The following is a 21,548-nucleotide window of genomic DNA, read 5'->3' as shown; positions in this document are numbered from 1 at the left end:
TGTATCTTTTTGCACTGTAATTTGAATAAAAATTACTTGATTTGGGGGGCATTTCACATTTCACATTTCACATGCTTGCTTGAGTGATTACTGATGTTTTATACATGTTCAATAAAGCTTATTCATTTGTACACAGCTCCTGGTTTTTTGTTTTCTTTTCTTATTTGTCTAGATGTAATTCAGATACCTTTTGTGTCTATTGAATGTAATCAATTTCTTGTATTTTTTTGTGTGTGTGCAATGGCAGTGCAGTATGAACATGGGTAGGGTTTCTCCCTTTACTCCAGCAAAGTGTGTGTGTGTGTGTGGGGTGTGTGTGTGTGGGGTGTGTGTGTGTGGGGTGTGTGTGTGTGGGGTGTGTGTGTGTGGGGTGTGTGTGTGTGGGGTGTGTGTGTGTGTGGGGTGTGTGTGGGGTGTGTGTGGGGTGTGTGTGTGGGGTGTGTGTGTGTGTGTGTGTGTGTGTGTGTGTGTGTGTGGGGTGTGTGTGTGGGGTGTGTGTGGGGTGTGTGTGTGTGGGGTGTGTGTGTGTGGGGTGTGTGTGTGTGTGTGGGGTGTGTGGGGTGTGTGTGTGTGTGTGGGGTGTGTGTGTGTGTGGGGTGTGTGTGTGTGTGTGGGGTGTGTGTGTGTGTGTGGGGTGTGTGTGGGGTGTGTGTGTGTGTGGGGTGTGTGTGGGGTGTGTGTGGGGTGTGTGTGTGTGTGGGGTGTGTGTGGGGTGTGTGTGGGGTGTGTGTGGGGTGTGTGTGTGTGTGTGGGGTGTGTGTGTGTGTGTGGGGTGTGTGTGTGTGTGTGTGGGGTGTGTGTGTGTGTGTGTGGGGTGTGTGTGTGTGTGTGTGGGGTGTGTGTGTGGGGTGTGTGTGTGTGTGTGTGGGGTGTGTGTGTGTGTGTGTGGGGTGTGTGTGTGGGGTGTGTGTGTGGGGTGTGTGTGGGGTGTGTGTGTGTGTGTGTGTGTGTGTGTGTGTGTGTGTGTGTGTGTGTGTGTGTGTGTGTGTGTGTGTGTGTGTGTGTGTGTGTGTGTGTGTGTGTGTGTGTGTGTGTGTGGGGTGTGTGTGTGTGGTGTGTGTGTGTGTGTGTGTGTGTGTGTGGGGTGTGTGTGTGTGGGGTGTGTGTGTGTGTGTGGGGTGTGTGTGTGTGTGTGGGGTGTGTGTGTGTGTGTGGGGTGTGTGTGTGTGTGTGGGGTGTGTGTGTGTGTGTGGGGTGTGTGTGTGTGTGTGGGGTGTGTGTGGGGTGTGTGGGGTGTGTGTGGGGTGTGTGTGGGGTGTGTGTGGGGTGTGTGTGGGGTGTGTGTGGGGTGTGTGTGGGGTGTGTGTGTGTGTGGGGTGTGTGTGTGTGTGGGGTGTGTGTGTGTGTGTGGGGTGTGTGTGTGTGTGTGGGGTGTGTGTGTGTGTGTGGGGTGTGTGTGTGTGTGTGGGGTGTGTGTGTGTGTGTGTGTGTGTGTGTGTGGGGTGTGTGTGTGTGTGTGTGTGGGGTGTGTGTGTGTGTGTGTGTGGGGTGTGTGTGTGTGTGTGTGTGGGGTGTGTGTGTGTGGGGTGTGTGTGTGTGTGTGTGTGGGGTGTGTGTGTGTGTGTGTGTGTGTGTGTGTGTGTGGGGTGTGTGTGTGGCGTGTGTGTGGTGTGTGTGGGGTGTGTGTGTGGGGGGGTGTGTGGGGGGGTGTGTGGGGGGGGGTGTGGGTGTGTGGGGGGGGGTGTGTGTGTGTGGGGGGGGTGTGTGTGTGTGGGCTAAATTTTAAGAAAAAATTAAAGTGTTTATGTATATATTTAGCTAAAAATATATAAATTAAGGAATAATACCAAATTTCCCTTCAGCCTCTGTGGATGAATGTAACCAAAACATTTAATAAAAAAATCACTAAAAATGATTACTAAATAAAAGATTGCTACAGCGCTCACTCACCTTTTTAGTTGGCTTAGGTCAGTGATGATGAACCTTGGCAACACAGGTGTTTTGTAACATTTCCCATGATGCTCACCTACACTGCAGAGTACATGAGCATTTTGGGAAATGTAGGGCAAAAACATCTTGGGGGGGGGTTAAGGGTTACCATCACTGGCCTGGGTAAAACATTTCCAATACATTTTAGTTGTCTGTGTGCGCCATTTTTAAAATAAAGCAAAATCTCTTTACAATAAATTGCAAATGGCACATTGGCGTTCGCCCTGGACCAGAAATGACACCACATTGGCTTGCACACATTCCAGCAAGTGGTCACAATCAACTGGCTAATCATGGTGAGGGCCACTTTCAGCTGTGAAGAAATGGCATTCATATGCAAATTAAGTGTGTGTGTGTGTGGGGGGGGGGTCTGTGCTTGTAATCAGAGCATTGATTACCAGTGCAGACCCTTGGGGGATGCCACTAGAGCCACCAGGGATGCCCACCCATGCCACCATTGATGCCAATCAGTGCTCAGGGAACCTGTTAGTGCCCTCCTCATCAGTGCTGCCCATCATTACCATCTTTCAGTGCTGCCCACCAGTGCCAATCATTGCCCATCAGTGCCACCTATCAATGCCCATCAATGCTGCATATCAGTGCCACCTATCTGTCTATCAGTGCTGCATATTATTAGTGTCTCATCAGTGCCTGCCAGCGCAGCCTCTTCAATGCTCGTCAGTGCAACAAAAAACATATTGATTTACCAAATTTTATTACATAAACAAAAACACATTATTTTAGGGGTCAAACATATAGGTGTTCTTTTTGCCAATAGAAAAAAAACCTTGCAGTGATCAAATACCACCAAAAGAAAGCACTATTTTTTTAATGAAAATACTGTGATACATTTGTGTTAGGTACAAGGTTGCATGACCGCGGAATTGTCATTCAAAATGCAACAGTATAAAAAGCTGAAAATTGGCCTGGGCAGGAAGGGGTGTAACTGCCCTGTAAGGAAGTGGTTAACTATTGAAACATGGGAATAAATATTCCAGGGGTAATCATGCTCAGCTCAATGGTTCAGTGGTTAGTGTTCCTGGCTATAAACACTGAGAGCATGAGTTCAAATCCCAAGTGTGCCATCACCTTCCTAAATTTTAGACAGCTATAAATAAATACTGAAACTTGGCAAATGCATAATTGCACCCTGCACATATGCATGTTTGTTTCTTGAATATACATGGCCATTGACATGCAATTTTAGGTGATGTAGCCAATGTATTACTATGTGGCCAAAAAAAATTATGGCACACAGGGTGTTATCATGGTCTGGCCTTGAACTCATGACCTAGCAATCTTTAGCTGTGAGCTTAGCCCACTACACCAAAGTGCTGAATACAATCAGATATGCCTGAAAGTTTCAGATGAATAAAGAATGAAGACTGCTAATTAGACAGCTGTGTAGTCTGCTATTAGAAAATCTAAAGGTTAAAACACATAAGATACATAACTATACCTTAAAATTAAAATAAACCATAATAGATGACATTGCTGTGTAATAGTGATTCAGAATAGACAAATTTCCTTTTATGAAAAACACAAAGGTAATTTGGTTAACTCCAAACTCAAATTCAGCCTAAGTTAACTCCAAACCCGAATTCAGTCTAAGTTAACTCCAACTCCGAATTCATTAAAGCATCTAGTTGATGGTTTAACTCCAGCCACTTACCTAATTAGGATGCAATGAGTTTAGGCTGGAGTTATTTCTGGAGAAGTGAGCAGCTCTACTCCAAACTTATACTGAATTAGGCCCTAAGTGAGTTTAATTATCACCTAAATCAGCTACAGAATAAGTCAAATTCTTGTGTCTTCAGATTTAATAGGAATGAGGTGGCAAGTTTAGTTCATGTACTTTTTTCAGCCTGGATTGCGAATATTAAACAGTGAGTTCAACAGATGAGTAGAACTGCACAATATTACTAAGTTTAGAAAAAGAACGGCGTGCTATTAGTTTAAGCAGATTTTGTTTGTCTGTTATTCTAACTTAAGCTGGCCATACACTAGTAGAATTTAATTTAGAATTTTTTGTTTAAGAACACTCATTTGATTTTTTTAATGGTCAGTGGAATCAAATTGAAATTTGCTTTTGACTGCAGTGACAAGAAAATTTTTGTGAAATTAATAAATATCGGGCAGTGAATGTGTTTTGTGTACAAGAAAATCCATTAATACCAAAATTGAATGTCAAAAGTAAACCCAATTTGAAATTAGTTTTCTAATGACATTCATCAAGTTATCAAATGTAAATTCCTGCCTTCCTACCTGCACCCTGCCTCAAAAAAGTGTCCTCTGTGGTCACTGAAGTGTTCTCCATGTATAGAGGGATAAGAATTGGGCACTTATTGCCCCTTGTTCCTGCAAACTAAATAATCAAAGACTGGCCAACAATTGTTGGAATCTTGCTTTTCTTGTCTTACTGTCCAATCTAACAAGAGGTGAGGTTTGTCAAAGTTACATGAAAATGCCCTTTAACCTTGTTTATGGTTAAGTGACTAATTATAGGTAGTTGCAATTAGACTCACTTCTTTCTTCTTTTAATCTTAGGTTGCAGATATAGAATGAAGGTGGGATTAGCTCCCAGTACATGAGATTAACTAAACTTGGTCAGGGGTTGGCAGCATCTAAATCTACGATTTCTTGTTGGATTCGCCAGGTTATTACCCAGGCGTATGGTTTAGTAGGAAAGGTTCCACCATTTCCTGTAAATGCACATTCTACCAGAGGAGTAGGTGCCTCTTGGGCACATCGCCATCAAGCCTCTATGGCTCAGATTTGCAAGGCCTGGTCGTCGGTGCATATACATTCACTCGTTTCTTTAGAATAGATGTTGGGACCTAGGAGGAGTCTGCTTTTGGCCATAGTGTGCTGCAGGCGGCGGTGTAATCCTTCTTTTAGGGTCAGATGGTGGTATTTTTTGGTGTCCCCCTCCCCTCAGATGCATAGCTTTGGGACGTCCCATATGTTATGATTTATGTCTCTGTGTCCCGTGATGTATGAAAACAAAAATTGATTTTTAATTCAAAATTATCTGTAAAAAACATTTCTTGAAGTACATCATGGGACACAGAGGTCCCTCCCCTCTTCTATGGGGTCTTTTATTGCTTGCTACAAAACTGAGGTACTTCCTGTGTGGGCAGACAAACCTCTATCCATCAACACCTGGCGTTCAACAGTCAAGCCATCAAAGCCAGAAATTGTACAGCAGGAGGGAAGATTGATCCTTGGGACAGCAGATCCTCCCTGAGAGGAAGCTTCCTAGGAACGTCGGCGACCAGCTGCACCAGATCGACATGCCAAGCCCGGCGAGGCCAGTCCGGAGCCACTAAGATGACCAGAATCTACGCCCCTGCTGCCTCGATCCTGCATAGAAGTCTTGGCAGAAGCTTGAGAGGAGGGAAGGCGTAAAGACGATATCCCATGGAGCCACCAGCGCATCTGTGGCATCTGCCAGAAGATCCTGTGACCAAGCCACAAACCTCTGCACCTTTCTGTTGCCCCACTGGAGACACAACTGATGAAACACCTCCGGATAGCACATGATGTTATCAGCTCACAAGGTTTCTGGCAAGATCAACAGGTATTGTTTTTGCACTTATCAAACAGATATATTAAAATAGCTTGTTTTATTTGTTCTGTTATTTGTTGTTCTATTTATATGCAGATGATTTATGCCTTTAACATTTCAACTTTAATGGCCCTTAATAGTCTTCCTGAAATCATATTAGTAATTTACTATCTATCTAGGCATATAAAAATGAAAGCACATCATCTTCTAGAGTGGCTGAGTGTGTATCAAGATATCATAATATACTGTATGTTAACCCTATAAATAAAATGTAGATAATACAAGTGCAAATCTACAAGTATGAAAATCTTTACCTTACTGTTTTAAGGGTTAATATCGCTAAAAGGAGACAGAGACTTTCTAATAGGCCACAGTTCACGTAATCGAGGGAATTTAGAATGAACTGGATGGCTGACCAGTTCTGTTTTGCTCAGTGGGCCATGTTTTATGTATGTAAACCAATTTAAGATTATAATACAAAAACAAGGCTTGCAGTCCCAGAACTAGAACTTTAAGTCTGATAATAGCTTAAGGACACAGCAATTATATGAATTAGATTTCAGCTATACAAAAATGTATTCAGATCCTACTGCTTAGCTCAGAAATCCTGTTCTGTTTGGTCTTACATGTGCCTGACCTCAACCTCAGAAAATCCAAACAAACAATACTACGGCCGGTCAGCAGAAACTTTTCAGAGTCACTGTGCTGCTTAGAATAATAAAACTATGTTAAATCCATAGAAATATAGTCAATGCTCTTTGCCACTAGATAGGAGTGTTTGCAGCATCTTAACTAGATTTTGCCAGGGAAGAAACATTTGGCAAAGTTTGAACCACTGAGACCAACCTACAACAGTGGTCCTCAACTCCGGTCCTCAGGGCCCACTAACAGGCCAGATTTTAAGTATTACCTTGGGGAGATGCAGACTAGAGTACTGCAATCACTGAGCAGCAAATTATATCACCTGGGATGTATTTCAGTTATCTTGCAAACCTGGCCTGTTAGTGGGCCCTGAGAACCAGGGTTGAGAACCACTGGCATAGAGGATATATCTCTCAATTTGCTATAGAACTACACAGAAAGCTAGTGGTGTATTTATAAAACATTGCATAGCAATTTGCCCACTGAAAGTGCATGTACATTCAGTCTGTGCAAACGGAACAAAAAAAAAAAAAAATATTAGGCTATTTCCTGTGCTGGACGAATGTTTTTCATTGATTTAAATTGTTGCATTTAGCCACTAGATGGCGATAATTATAATAGAAAATGATACTTAACGCCATCCAGCGGACAAATGTGGTATTGCCTTTTGTCGAGCACATGAAATAACCTAATCACAATGGGTTTTTTTGTCCTGTTTGCATAGAACAGATGTATGTGCACGTTCACTGAGCAAATTGCTATACAAATTCCTTATAAATACACCCCTGGGAGTTCTGAGAACAGGCTGTGCTGACCTGATAAATCTGACACCCTCACTAGAAAAATAATAAGTGGAATAAAATTTCTGCGCATTCCAAATCCAGCTCTGATGAAGAGGGTCCACCCTCAAAATGCGTCAGCTTCATTTGGAGACTCACATCACACGACCGTTTTCAGATTAGCAGACTAAGCTGTATGCACAACTGAACTTGTGTATATATATATATATATATATATATATATATATATATATATATATATATTAGGGATAGACCTATTATCTGCAAGGCCGATATCGGGGTCAATGTGCACTTTCCCCGCTATATCAGCATCGGCCCCGGACCTGGCCGATATTGCCGATGTCATTCTGCCTTCTTAAGCCGCCTCCCTCGTCTTGTACAGCCTCGTCTGGAGTCAGAACTAGTCTCGCAGGAGTGTATCACAGCCATACACCCACCCACAGCAGCCTGGTGCCAGCCAGCCACCCACCTCCACAGGCCCTGTACCAGCCAGCCACAGGCACTGTACCAGCCAGCCACAGGCACTGTACCAGCGAGCCAGCCAACCACCCACAGGCCCTGTACCAGCCAGCCAACCACCCACAGGCACTTTACCAGCCAGCCACAGGCCCTGAACCAGCCAGCCACAGGCCCTGTACCAGCCAGCCACCCACAGCCCCTGTGCCAGCCACCCACCCACCCACCAGAGGGTGCCAGCCAGCCAGCCACCGTAGACAGGGTGCCGGACAGCCAGCCATCCACAGACAGGGTGTCAGACAGCCAGACACCCACAGGTCCTGTACCAGCCAGCCACAGGCAATGTACCAGCCAGCCACCCACAGGCTATGTACCAGCCACCCACCCACAGGCCCTGTGCCAGCTACCCACCTACCACAGGGTGCCAGACAGCCAGCCACTCACCACAGGGTGTCAGACAGCCAGCCATCCACCACAGGGTGCCAGCCAGTCACCCACCACAGGGTGCCAGCAAGTCAGCCACCCTCCACAGGGTGCCAGACAGCCAGCCACCCACCACAGGGTGCCAGCAAGCCAGCCATTAAGCATTAAACAAAAATTAACATGTTCAGTACCAGATTTGTGTCAAATATTGTCTTTATTTTTCAAAACTTTAAATGTACAAAATATCGGCCGATACCGAAATGTGATGGCCAAATATCAGTATCTGCCCTGAAAAAACCATATCGGTCTATCCCTAATATATATATATATATATATATATATATATATATATATTTATTTATTTATTATGCATAATATTATAATTATAATTTTATAATATTGTGAGTATGATGTACAGAAATGTATATTTTCTCTTGCCTCCTCTAACCCCTGCAGCACTGGAATTGTACAATGGTTAGAGAGGGCATCAGAGGACAAGAGGTTTTCAATAAAGCAACAGCCTTCAGCACAAGAGACACATCGCATTACCCATAAAAAAAATGTCCCTTGTGCTGATTTTTTTTTAATTTGTTTTTTTCCCCACTGACCAATAAGGATACTCAGAAGGAGCCACGGTTGACTTTTGTAGGAAAGTCGACATTCTCACACAATTTCTGCTTTTTTTTTTTTGTCCAGATCTATCCATGAAAGAAAATCTTTGCTGACCATTGCTTCCCCCCATCATCTGAATTGCCCGGGTGTGTGACATCCACATTCCTACCTGAAATATCAATATTGGGAACACTGATCCTTTAAAAAGCACAGAAGCACAATCATTAGTTTTATAAAACAAAGTCAATTAATTAAAAACAATGAGAAGAATTTGCCTGGGCCGTGCCTGGCGGCCAATTATCTTCCACTGCAATGAAATGAATGTTATTTAAAAGTCAGCACAGCAGACAACAGAGTCACATTTTAGGACATCCACTATAAGAGATGCTTCTGGTAATTACTTGACATTTTCATAAGGATCAGCGCCGCAACAAAGGCATCATCCATCCAAACCGCATTCCTGCAGTAAGAGGGCGACAATGACACTTACACATCCATGGCAGAATATAGGGGTGCGAAGGTACATGGGAACAATGGGCTGTGCTATCTGGGAGATATCCGTACCCTAATTGTTTCTCCTTAGGAATTCTCGTCTATAGCAGCCAATCAGCATGAAGTCTCAGCCACGGAGTGAATCATTTTATGCCTCAAAACGGCAACAATGACAGGAAAAGATTGCAATGTTACAATCTTACAATGTTTCAACATGTGGAATTAGAATGTATTTTGAAAGGATCCTGAACAAAACAACAGGAAACTAACACATGTATCCAGAATTTATTTGATGAGATGTACACAATGGTGCAGCCACCAAGTCTGGTGCTCATAGAGGATAATAGAACTGTGCAGATCAGGATCCCTCGATGACATTTATTTCTCAAGAGGTGTCATTATTTCTAACGATAGGCAGTGCCCGATTTGTAAGGGGCAACTGCCCTGGGCCCCCTGACAGAAGGGCCCCACCCCTCTATACAAAAATAGAGTAAAACAATATAAAAACATGATATAAAATAGTAAAAACAAATAATGATAAAATGAAACAAAATATATAACAAGAATTGTTTTTTTTCATTTATGAAATAATTACATAGTTACATAGTAGGTGAGGTTGAATAAAGACGATAGTCCATTCAGTTCAACTTGTGTAGGTGTGTGTGGATGTAATCATTTCCCATAACCCTGAATGTTTTGATCTTTGAGATGTATGTCCAAGAGTCTTTGAAAAGTAGCCATACCCCCCGCAGCTACTACCATTTGTGGTAGAGAATTCCACAATCTTGTAGCCCTTACTGTAAAGAACCCCCTGCATAGCCTGAGGTTAAATCTCTTCTCCTCAAATCCCATTGTATGGCCTTGTGTCCTCATGCATTCATTGCGACTGAACAGTTTTTTTTCTATGCTGAGATCACCGTTGAGGTATTTATAAATCGCTATCATGTCCCCTCTCAGGTGTCTCCTCTCCAGGGAGAATAAATCAAGCGCTTGTAAGCGCTCTTCATAATTAAGGTTCTCCAATCCCCTAATCAGTTTAGTTTCCCTTCTCTGGACTCTCTCCAGCTCCATCACATCCCTTCTGAGGACTGGACAGAATACTACAGATGTGGTTGGACCAGTGTATCTTGGGAAGTAATATTTTGCCAGCCTTCATCTGTAAAAGTTTTTACTCTGGACTGGTATATTGCATCTTTTTTAAAATTAATTTTGACATCTCAAGCATACCACACATAGAGCCCCATGACTGTGTGTGCAAACATGAACTCAGAATGACGACAGGTCATGCATTTTAAAAATGTGTGACTGTCATTGAGAATGCAAACCAACTCTGGGTATTAGTGATCCCCAGGACCTGAAGTGCCCTGAGCCCCCCAAGGTATAATGATAAGTGCCCCATGTATGGATCCATCTATGGGCCAGCTTAGGTAAAACTTTTAGGTTTCATTCATCCCATACACTACTGTACACAGAGAACTTGTTTCAATCCAGAGCACTAAGTGTCATTTCTGTCTGCTGCCTCATTCCTTTGCTCTCTACATGAATCACTTCTCACAAGGTTTTCTTGACACCCAGAGAAAAAAGGTGACAGGGTAAGGGACTTCCAGCACACAGCCTGTGATTGACAGCCCCACCTCTGTTCCTGTGTGAAGGGGGTTGTGTCCCTTCCCTCCAGTCAGCTCTCAGAGCTCTCCTCACTGAGCTTTGCAGTGTGTAATTTCAGTTCTCCACCCCCTATTTTTCTGACAGCTCAGACAAGCTTTATAAATTCTGGACTTTGAGCTGATGTAGAGAAGAGAAGATTGCAGATAAACAGATACAACCTATGTAGGATGATTTATTTCATCTCTGTGCATCACCTGAGGCCAATCACTTCACTGAGTATACATAGGGATTTACAACCACATTAAGTAAAATTAAATAAAACAAATGAACACATTTCAAACAGTCACAGCAACACTTTTTGTTTTTTTCCTTTTTTCCCGCCAGAACACTCCGGTCAGCGCTATTGGCTGAGAGCGTTGATCAGGAGCTGGTCGGCTGCTGGTTTTCCAGCATGCACATCCGAATGAAGCCCACCGGACAGCCAGCTTTTGTCAGACTGGCTGCCATACACATGGGCAAAATGTCAGCCAGTGCTTATTGAACCGGCAGATGTCACCCAATATTTGGCCCGTGTGTTCTAGACTTTAGCAATGGCTTGGCCCGGCAGATATTTGAATCCTTTATTGACCCAAAGTCACCGATACCTAGATGTCCACACCAAGTTTTAGAGATTTCAGTGTGTATTCGGCAACTCTGTGACTAATGTGCCCACCCAAATCATTTTCACATTGTATTTCATGGACATACAGTATTAGGCCCCTTTCACACGGGCGGTGGGCCCGACAGACACAGTTTTACTCAGCGGGGATTGATTTGCCGATCCCCGCTGAGCAGGCAGATGACAGCTCTGTCTCCGCTTACTTTGCAGAGACGGAGCTGTGAGAGATCGGATGAGAACAGACCGCCTGTCCATTTTCATCTGATTCTATCCGATCCGATCCCCCAGATGGATAGAAAATAGAGTTACCATCCGTCTGGATTTCACGGAGAGGATTGGATCGGATAGCAGCGGGTGTCAGCAGAGATGTCTCCGCTGACATCCGCTGCCCCATAGGGCTGCATGGAGCGTCCGATCCGCCTGAAAAACTGACAGATGGACCGGAAAGCTCGTGTGAAAGGGGCCTAAGAGCCGGTTCACACTGGGGCGACCTGGTCGCCTGACAGGTCGCCATAGGTCGCCTGCCATAGAGAAGCTGTGGACCCGTTCTAATAGGAACGACACAAGTGGCTCCGACTTAGAAAAAGGGTCCAGAGCTTCTTTGGGGCGACCCGGAGCGACCTGCATAGACTTCAATGTTATGAAGTCCATGCCAGCCGCTCCGAGGTCACAGTGCGAGCAGCGCACCGCGACTTGTGAGGTCGCCCCGGCAAGTCGGATCGCTCTAATGTGAACCGGCTCTTAGACTTTTATTTTCTTTACTATTCATAAACAAAAGTTATTAATGGTCAAATATAAATACAAAAACATGTATTTTGGTTATATTATGCACAATGGTTTTTAATCAGACTTTTTACCTTTTTAATTTTTTTATGTATTTTTTCGATTTTCATCTTTAGGAGGCACAGCGCCCCCTGTAGGCTGGATAGACTTGTGGCTGTTGGTGATAGTGAGGTCTCTGAACTAGCAGCGTTCATAGGTGCACACTAATTTCACAGCTGTAATCCTAGATTATTATTATTGTATAGTATTTATATAGCGCCGACAGTTTATGCAGCACTTTACAACTTGAGGGTAGACAGTACAAATACAATACACTTTAATACAGTAGGAATCAGAGGGCCCTGCTCGTTAGCATTCTAACCTGCCTGAAAACATCAGTGTACAGATTGCAATTGTGAAGGATGTGATAGTTAAAGCGATTATAATGGTAATTAAAAAAAAAATAAAAATAAACATGTCTATACTTACCTGCTCTGTGCAATGGAGTTGGCCTGGCAGATATTTGAATCCTTTATTGACCCAAAAAGTCCATGGAGTAGCACAGAGCAGCCAGGAACCCTCTTCTCTCGGGTCCCCTGCAAGCACCTGGGGCCTCTCCTTTATGTCCTGTGCCCCCCATAGGAAGCCACTTCCCATGGGGGCACTCATGCCTGCTCACTCCCAAGCCCCGCTGCTGTGTCCATTGACACAGACAGGGAGACTGCCCTGTCACCCCGCTCACTTTTCACTGCCTTTGATTGACAGCACTGGGAGCCAATGGCTTCCGGTGCCCCAGCAAATGCAGCGAGACCCGGAAGTGAGGAGAGAGAAGAGCTGCAGACATGCACTGTGCTGGATCAAATGAGGGCTCAGTTAAGTAAAGGGCGGGTGAGGGCAGGATTCTGACACCTAAACAATTTTTACCCTAGTGCAATGAATGCATTAGCTTTAGAGCCACTTTAATTCCTACTATTAGCAGTGACTACTGCTGCAATTTTCCAAATCCATCAGTGTAAATACACCTAATCTGTATCACATAGGTAATAGCTGAGAAAAGCAATGGTGTTTTTTTTACACAGTCATGAACACCTGTGAAAAAGTACACAATTACAATCCTTAAAAAGCCTTCACTTCATGAAGTCAGAATGAAAAGAACAACAGACTTTTATATGACCTCTGTTGAAACCACAATCAGGTGATGTTAAGCAAATAAATTCATGGCACTTTCCAACACAGAATCCCAAATTTTTATTTTTTACAACTTGTTAGCTGGAGATCTAGGCTCCTATTCACATGCTTAGCAGGCTAATCCTAACTGCCCTGCTGAAAAACAGCCTGTTGTTTACAGAGCTCAATAGCTAAAGCTCAACTTACACATACAGATGAATGAGTCAGAACAGTGACTCCTCTAAACTTCTGTACTAATTTTCAACTTTAAGGCCCCGTTCACATTGCCACGATCCGACTTGGGGGGGCGACCTCCGAGGTCGCGGTGCGAGCAGCGCGCCGCAACCTCGGAGCGGCCGCCACGGACTTCATAACATTGAAGTCTATGGCGGTCGCCTCCGGGTCGCCCCAAAGAAGCTCCGGACCCTTTTTCTAAGTCGGAACGACTTGTGTCGCTCCTATTAGAACGGGTCCGCAGCTTCCCTATGGAAGGCGACCTACGGCGACCTGTGAGGCGACCAGGTCGCCTCACAGGTCGCCTTAGTGTGAACGGGGACTGAGTGTGACAGCTTGACAGGAAATAGCCAATCTTACAGCCTGTCTTTAGAAAACACAGTACTTCAAAACCAGTGTTATGGAAGCATAGTAAACACAGGGGGTCCCTCCCTCAGCACTGCTGCCATTGTATTTTTTTCAGTGAATACAAGATGGTCTCTGACTGGAGGAGGTGGAAAGCATGATGTCACCACCCGTCCTCTCCACCTCATCCAATCAGAGAACGCTGTGTATTCACTGAAAAAAATATGGCTTTCTCTGAATGGAAGTCATGCCAAGTGGGAGACTACGATAATTCACAGCTTCCACAGAAATTGCTCAGGTATGAGATATGCATACTAAAGTGGCCATATAAGGATCGAAATTTACTGAATTTTGATCCATGTATGCGCACCCTGGTTGTACACAAATCAATCTATCGATCAACTTGTGTACAACCAGCCTTTTAAGGTTTATCAGATTGATTAGTACCGCTGGCTATAGCAACACTAATCATTGTGTTCTGCCGGCAGGGAACACAATAGCACTGCTAGAGTGATTGAACTGAATTTGTTGATGAGGGAATCAAGAGATTTTCTTTCTTTCTATCAATGGTGGAAGAAAAGGAAATTGCATAATCTATGGCCTGCCTTACAAGACCAATATAACAATACTATACAATTCATACCTAAACTTCAATTGTAAGGCTACCACTTAGGCACAATTACCATTTCTAGGTGTTCTCTATCACATAGCAAATCTTCACTTCCATTAGATTTCATATCTACTTTAAGAAGAATCAAACCTCATTGGCTTATATGTCATTTATCACGTACAATTTCCACCATATGCAACATTTTCTTATATTTCTTCCATATTCAGGTATGTTCTACTTCCTCAGAGAAGGAACCTGTGAAGTTCTCTAGGATCTAGGAATAAGAATTTCTGCTGGAATTCTGGGTTGAGTGTGAAGATAGTCAATGCTTCATTTATCATGTCTTTAGTTGATATAAAACATAAAAGGTCCTGGTCTGTCGTAAAAACGCTGAAACATCTGGCGCTGATATAAATATGTAGACTAGCTGGAGTACTTATATTACATCTCTAGCATTGTAAATTGGATTGTGACAATACTTTGTTAATGACATCATGAGTTTGGTACTACCTGGAGGACAGTGTACACTTGTAGTTTCTTTAAGCAGTGGGACATTTAGTGCCGGTTCACATATATGGGATGCGGGAACCCTGCGAATCCAATGCGGGTTCCCGCATCGCATTCAAATCGCAGATAGTTCACACTGCCATGTGCGAATCGGTGGGGGTGTCAATACAACGTTTACGACACCCCCAGATCAGTTTGCATATCGCAGTGCAAACTATCAGTTCGGACATGAATTGGATCGCATAGGTGTGAACCACAATGCAATCCGATTCTGCTGAGGACACAAAAAAGGGTCCTGTGCGTGTTGTGTCCGAATCTGATGCAATTCAGCCATACAATCTGTATGGCTGGATTCGCATCGCATAGACATTGCATGTGATTTTCAGAGCAGTGCGCTCCGAATCACATGCGATGTCTGACATCGCATATATGTGAACCGGGGACTTAAAATAGAAACCTATCTTCACACCAAAACATTATACAGAAAAGGCACGCTCCGAGCGCAATTTTCACACTGCTTTCAAAGTGCACTGCCTTGGCAATCTGCTGTGGGTGCCAATACATTGTTAGGGGCACCCCAAACGCAGATCCCAAAATTAGAAAAAAGAAATGCATGCACTAAATTAATAGGCTGCCAAATCGCACTGCAGGGGAACGCACTGGAATTGCACAGGAACACGGAATCCGTTCCTGTGCAACTCTGGTGTGAACCAGCTGTCAAACTTACAGTATGGTCTAGCAAAAACATATGTACAGTACATAGGATTCCATTCAAGTAATGCACACTGAGACTTGTAGTCCCCCAACAACTAAAGAGCCAAAGGATTCCCTCCACCCCTTCTCTTAAGGGGACAATTTTTTATTTTTTATTTTTTGCAGATTGAACGCAGGTATAAAATATTTGAAATAAATAAACTTAATGCAATCTATTAGAATGTAAGCTCTTATGAACAGAGCCCTCTCAACCCTCTTGTATTTTAGATTGTAAGTACTGCACAAACTGTTAGCACCATATAAATCCTGTAATATAATAATAATAATAAAAAAAAATAATAATGTCAAAATATTGTCAGAATATTGCCAAAAAAGTCAAGGCGCTGCGTTGGAATGAAAGCATCAGTGCATACAAATAGCATTGCACTGATACTGATATCAGTATAGATGCCGATACTAAACATTTGCACAAATACTTGTACTGGTGCAAATGTTCTGATAATAAAACCGATAGATTTTTTATGATTCCATTTGCATTGACTTCGTTTAAATTGAATTGGAAGCTGCAGTGAAATCGGAGGTCCAAATCGCACTGATCTGCAGCTTTGAAATCGCGCAGAAGTAGCGAGAAATCAGAAGTAAAATTTGGTCTGACGAACGATCTGTCGATTTTTGGATTGTTAATATGGTGCTTTGGACAGCCGATTACAAATTTTCGGACAAAGTATGAAAGTAACCTCTTCACTTTCTATATGAGACTAACATGCAACAAAAAACCGACGCAAGATCGTTCGATAATCTGATCGTGTGTACGAGGCTTTACTATTTCACAAATGAGAAGGTTGTCGAGAAGCGGTTAATCTTGTGATTCTAAAATGTCACAAGGAGCTCATCCCTACAAGAAACTGAACTTCAGAAAGGAGATCTCTCTGCCAGAGCCCCCCAGAAACCCATAAATGCAGCTCCCCAAAAACCACCCAAAACTGAAGCGGAGCTGTTCCCCAAGTTAAACATTTACAAGTTTTATTGCCCAGATTCTACCTTGCTGATGCCTGTCTGGGGTCTGCTTCCTGCACAGCACAGTGACACAAATCTTTTCTCCGTCCTTGGCTTCTTCTCTGCCAGGGGTACCCGTTGTTCCATGTCAGGACCCTCAGCGTTGGCCGAGGCTTCAATGTACAGCCATGGAGTCTTGTGTCTACACGTTCAGCTGGATCCTAAGAGCAGGTTGCCGGATGTTACAGCACAGAGCTCTCCTGAGTGTCTCATTACTGGTTTTTCATGGGTGAAACACAGTGAATAGAAGGAGGTGGAGTTAAAGTGTGCAAATTCACTAAATCACTTCTGCCCATAAAAGAGCAAAGTCTGGAATCCAGATCACCTAAACAAGAAGAGGGATCCTCTCCCTTCCTCGCCACCAGCGCACAGAAATCCAGATAAATGCATAGCGCCAACCAGAGATGACTAATGCACAGAAGAGTGATGCTGAGGGGCAAGCAAACCTCATCGCTGCTTCTCCTTTGATGTTACTTTGTCTGATCCTCTCCTCTGCTAACTATATTACACTCAACAAATCTCCATTATCAATGGCAGGGAAACGATTTAACTCCTTCGGCTAGTTATTACATCGGTGGGTTAGAACCCCTGTTTGGTTAAAGGAGAAGTACAGCCAAACTTCTGTGGATCACAGGAGTGCAGTTCATTCTGCATTCCTGTGATCCGTTTTTAGCAGACAGTGGGCTGAAGCCTGCTGTCGGCTGACATCACAGAGCCGGTCCAGGCTCAGGCAAGATCACGATAACATGGTCAAGATGCCTGGTCAAGATACGCCAACATGCCTGGACTGGCACTCGGCTCAGCTTCTCAATGTGCCGCTGAGAGCCTGAGCCAGCCGCTCCTACCCCTCCACAGCCCAGCACTCCAGTGAGTGTGGGGGGCAGAGCAGAGACTGACAGTCAGCAGCTCTCTGCTCATGGAGCTCTGAGAACCGAGCGATCAGCAGTATTTGATTGTTCGGTTCTCAGTCTTAGAGCTGGCGGGGGACACATGCAGCATTAGACCGATGCTGCATCCACCTAGGTAAGTATGATTCTTAAAAATAAATATTCCCATACTTTTAAGCTGGCCATAGGTGGATCGATATTTAGGTCAGTTCAGCAGAGACCAGATATACACTATATTACCAAAAGTATTGGGACGCCTGCCTTTACACCCACATGAACTTTCATGGCATCCCAGTCTTAGTCCATAGGGTTTAATATTGAGTTGGCCCACCCTTTGCAACTATAACAGCTTCAACTCTTCTGGGAAGGCTGTCCACAAGGTTTAGGAGTGTGTCTATGGGAATGTTTGACCATTCTTCCAGAAACACATTTGTGAGTTCAGGCACAGATGTTGGATGAGAAGGTCTGGCTCGCACTCTGCTTTCCAATTAATCCCAAAGGTGTTCTGTCGGGTTGAGGTCAGGACTCTGTGCAGGCCAGTCAAGTTCCTACACCCCAAACTCGCTCATCCATGCCTTTATGGACCTTGTTTGTGCACTGGTGCGCAGTCATGTCTGAACAGGAAGGGGCCATCCCCAAACTGTTCCCACAAAGTTGGGAGCATGAAATTGTCCAAAATGTCTTGGTATTCTGACAAGAATTTTTTTTTCCTGGAACTAAGGGGCCAAGCCTAACCCCTGAAAAACAACCCCACATAATAATCACTCCTCCAGAAAAATGATTTGGATCAGTGCACAAAAGCAAGGTCCATAATTAGGCAAGTTTAAGGTGGAGGAACTTGACTGGCCTGCACAGAGTCCTGACCTCAACCTGATAGAATTAGAGCAGAGACTGCGAGCTAGGCATTCTCATCCACATCAGTGCCTGACCTCCCAAATTCACTTCTGGAAGAATGGTCAAACATTCCCATAGACACACTCCTAAACCTTGTGGACAGCCTTCTTAGAAGAGTTGAAGCTGTTATAGCTGCAAAGGGTGGGCCAACTAAATATTGCACCCTGCGGACTAAGACTGGAATGCCAAGTTCATGTGCATGTAAAAGCAGGCGTCCCAATACTTCTGGTAATATATTGTATTTCACTTGACAAAATTTGATCGAACGATCGACTTCCGTTAAACTGGAATGTTTGAAAACTTTAGTTGATCAGTGCCTGCAGCCGATGATTAGTGTATTCTGACAGTGAAGAGTCCCATATACTGTACAATGGCACAGCGAGGTGGAAGGAGAAATCCTCCCCACTGGAAGAACACACTGATTATCGGAAAGGTTCTTTTTTTTATTTTTATCAATCAGCCCGCTAGCTGATCAAAAAAAAAGAGAGTAATCTTTGACCAGCATTAGCAATGCTTGCACACCAATGGCAAATCCAGATGATAAAATCACTGACATCCCATATCAGCAGAAAAAATACACCAACATTTCGAGGTCATGGCAGCCCCTTTGTCAAGTTAACAAGCCATGTCACCTATTATAAAGGGTGTCACTTAGGGTAACCACCCCATCCCTTTAAACCAGGACACACATTGCCTTATGTGCATTATATCAGCCTCGGAACCTGTGTAATTCATGTGTGTCCTGGTTTAAAGGAATGAGGTGGCAACCCTAGTGTCACTGTGCCCCTGAAATGTTCTGTTTCGGGGGCACAGTGGCCCCTTTAGCCAGGTGACAGCCTATTTAACTTGATAAAGGGGCTGCTGTACACCCGTCTTCTTTACCAGGCAAATATACTGTAATGTAGAAGGTAAATCTCCCAAACAGGAAAGCTGAAAGCAATAAGAAGGTATGACTTCTCCAGATGCTGACTTACCTGGCATCTGGAGTAATTTTACTAATTACCCCTCAGGATCCATTCAACTTTATCAGACTAGTTCACACATTGTTCAACAGTACTGAGCCCTGATCAAAGGGGTCCCTTTGAACCCCCGAAACATGTTAGATTTTTTAATATACTAAGAGTCTAAATAAAATGAAATCTGGACATTATATATTCTGCTTTTGGTGCTATGCTTCTTACATAACCAGCAATAGAAAATCCCCAGGGGTTCAAGCCCTTCCTCATCCTATTCCAAAAAAAAAGTTTTGGCCGGTGAGCTAATTTAACCATTTTACGACCTCCTACCGCAGTTATACTGCGGCAGGCAGCAGCTTCTGCACGAACCGCCATAGTTATACGTCGGTCTCACGCAGGGAGCTAGGGGGCGAGTGCGCGCCGCCGCCGGCGCACTCCCGCCCCCGCTCATCAGCGTGACTCCGATGCACGGGGCAGATGGCTCTGATTGCCGCCTGACACCCACGATCGTTCCCCACTGAGAGAGAAGAACGGTCAGCTGTTGTAAACACAGCTGACCGTTCTTCTCCCTGGAATGATCACAGAGCCCCTGTGATCCTTCTATATAGGATTACATGTCTTTTGATCATTTCACCCCTCACAGTTAGAATCACTCCCCTAGGCTCACATTTAACCCCAAAATCACCCACAATGTTAACCCCTTTCCTGCCAGTGTCATTATTACAGTAACAGTGCATATTTTTAGCACTGATTGCTGTAGTAATGTCACTAGTACCCCCAAAAGTGTCAAAAATGTCAGTTAGGGGTCCGATCCGTCTGCCGCAATGTCGCCGCTCCCCCAAAAAAATCACAGATCGGCGCCATTACTATTAAAAAAAAAACCAATAAAAATGACATGAATCTTTCCCGTAGTTAGTAGACGCGATAACTTTTGCGCAAACCAATCAAAATACGCTTATTGTGATATTTTTTACCAAAAATATGTAGTAGAAAACAAATTGGCCTAAGATGTTAAAAAATTTAGATTTTTACATTTTTTATTTTTTTTTTTTGGGATATTATATAGCAGAATGTGAAAAATATTGATTTTTTTCAGAATTTACGTTATTTTTTTGTTTATAGCGCAAAAAATAAAAATCACACAGGTGATCAAATACTCCCAAAAGAAAGCTTTATTTGTAGGAAAAAAAGGACGTAAATTTTGTTTGGGTACAGCGTCGCACGAATGCGCAATTGTCCGTTAAAGTAACGCAGTGCTGAATCGCAAAATATGGCCCTAGTCATTAAGGGGGCAAATCCTTCCGGTCCAGAAGTGGTTAAAGCCGTATTAAACCCGAAAACAAACATTTATTATATTGCAGCTCTCGTATTCTTAGGCTGGGTTCACACTTATGCGATGCCAGACATTGCATGTGATTTGCACATGCGATGTTTGTGCGATGCAAATTCAGCCATACAGTTTGTATGGCTGAAATCGCATCACATTCGGACCAAAATGGGGCAGGACTCCTTCTTTGGTCCGCACTGGAATCGGATCGTATGGGTCTTCAGACCCATGTAATTCGATTCCCACCCGATTTTACAGCTCGCGCTGCATTCTGCGAACCGATTTGGGTGTGTCAGTAACTTTACAATGACAACCGCAGCGGAATGTGAACTGCCTGCGAGTCAGATGCAATGCGGGAACCCGCATAGGAATCGCTGTGGTTCCCGAATCGCATAAGTGTGAACCCAGCCTTAGATGTGATGGCTGCATTTGTTCTCTTTTTTAGGGTTTGTTCACACTTGACTAAATCTCTAACGCTTAACAAACTCTCCTATAGTATGGGCATTAGACTCGCTTTAATGAGCTTTAGTATGGGCGTTACACTGGAGTTTTACAAGCGTTAATGATGAGTTAAAAATGCTCCCAAATGCCCTAAGGGCAGTTTTAAAGCGTTTGATGAGCGTTAAGGCGTGTTAAAGCTGCTGCCAAAATGCCTAATCCAAAACAGTTAAACTAATCTTAACACCCCGCAACTGCCTGCCAGAGCTTTAGCGGTGTGTTACCATAGACTTGAATGGGAGGTGTTGAATGGCTTCAAACACCTCCTGACTCGAGACGAGGCTTTAAATTTAAAGCGACGCAATGCGACGCTAACGCTTCATGTTTTGATAGTGTGAACAGCACTGTGTGTTGTCCATTGTATCATTTGCATGGGCGTTTAAAGGGAGTTTAACGCCTCTCGAAC

At 43.8% G+C, this 21,548-nt stretch overlaps 1 protein-coding gene across 8 annotated transcripts in view; it reads right to left on the bottom strand.

Moving 5' to 3' along the window:
- Nucleotides 1–21,548, bottom strand: part of KIAA1217 — a 958,874-nt gene that overhangs the window by 389,257 nt on the left and 548,069 nt on the right. The window contains exon 1 of one of the 8 annotated variants that reach the window (XM_082258358.1): nt 16,566–16,801. The exons of the other annotated variants lie outside the window; for them this stretch is intronic. Coding sequence (XP_082114484.1) covers nt 16,566–16,667 — 102 coding nt within the window. The 5' untranslated portion in view covers nt 16,668–16,801. Of the gene's footprint in view, nt 1–16,565; nt 16,802–21,548 lie in introns of those variants that run through there. 8 annotated transcript variants of the gene reach the window in all.

This window comes from Pelophylax lessonae (assembly GCF_965119305.1).
Source record: "Pelophylax lessonae genome assembly, chromosome: 5".
Lineage (NCBI taxonomy): Eukaryota > Metazoa > Chordata > Amphibia > Anura > Ranidae > Pelophylax > Pelophylax lessonae.
This window is presented reverse-complemented; position numbering and strand designations above follow the sequence as displayed.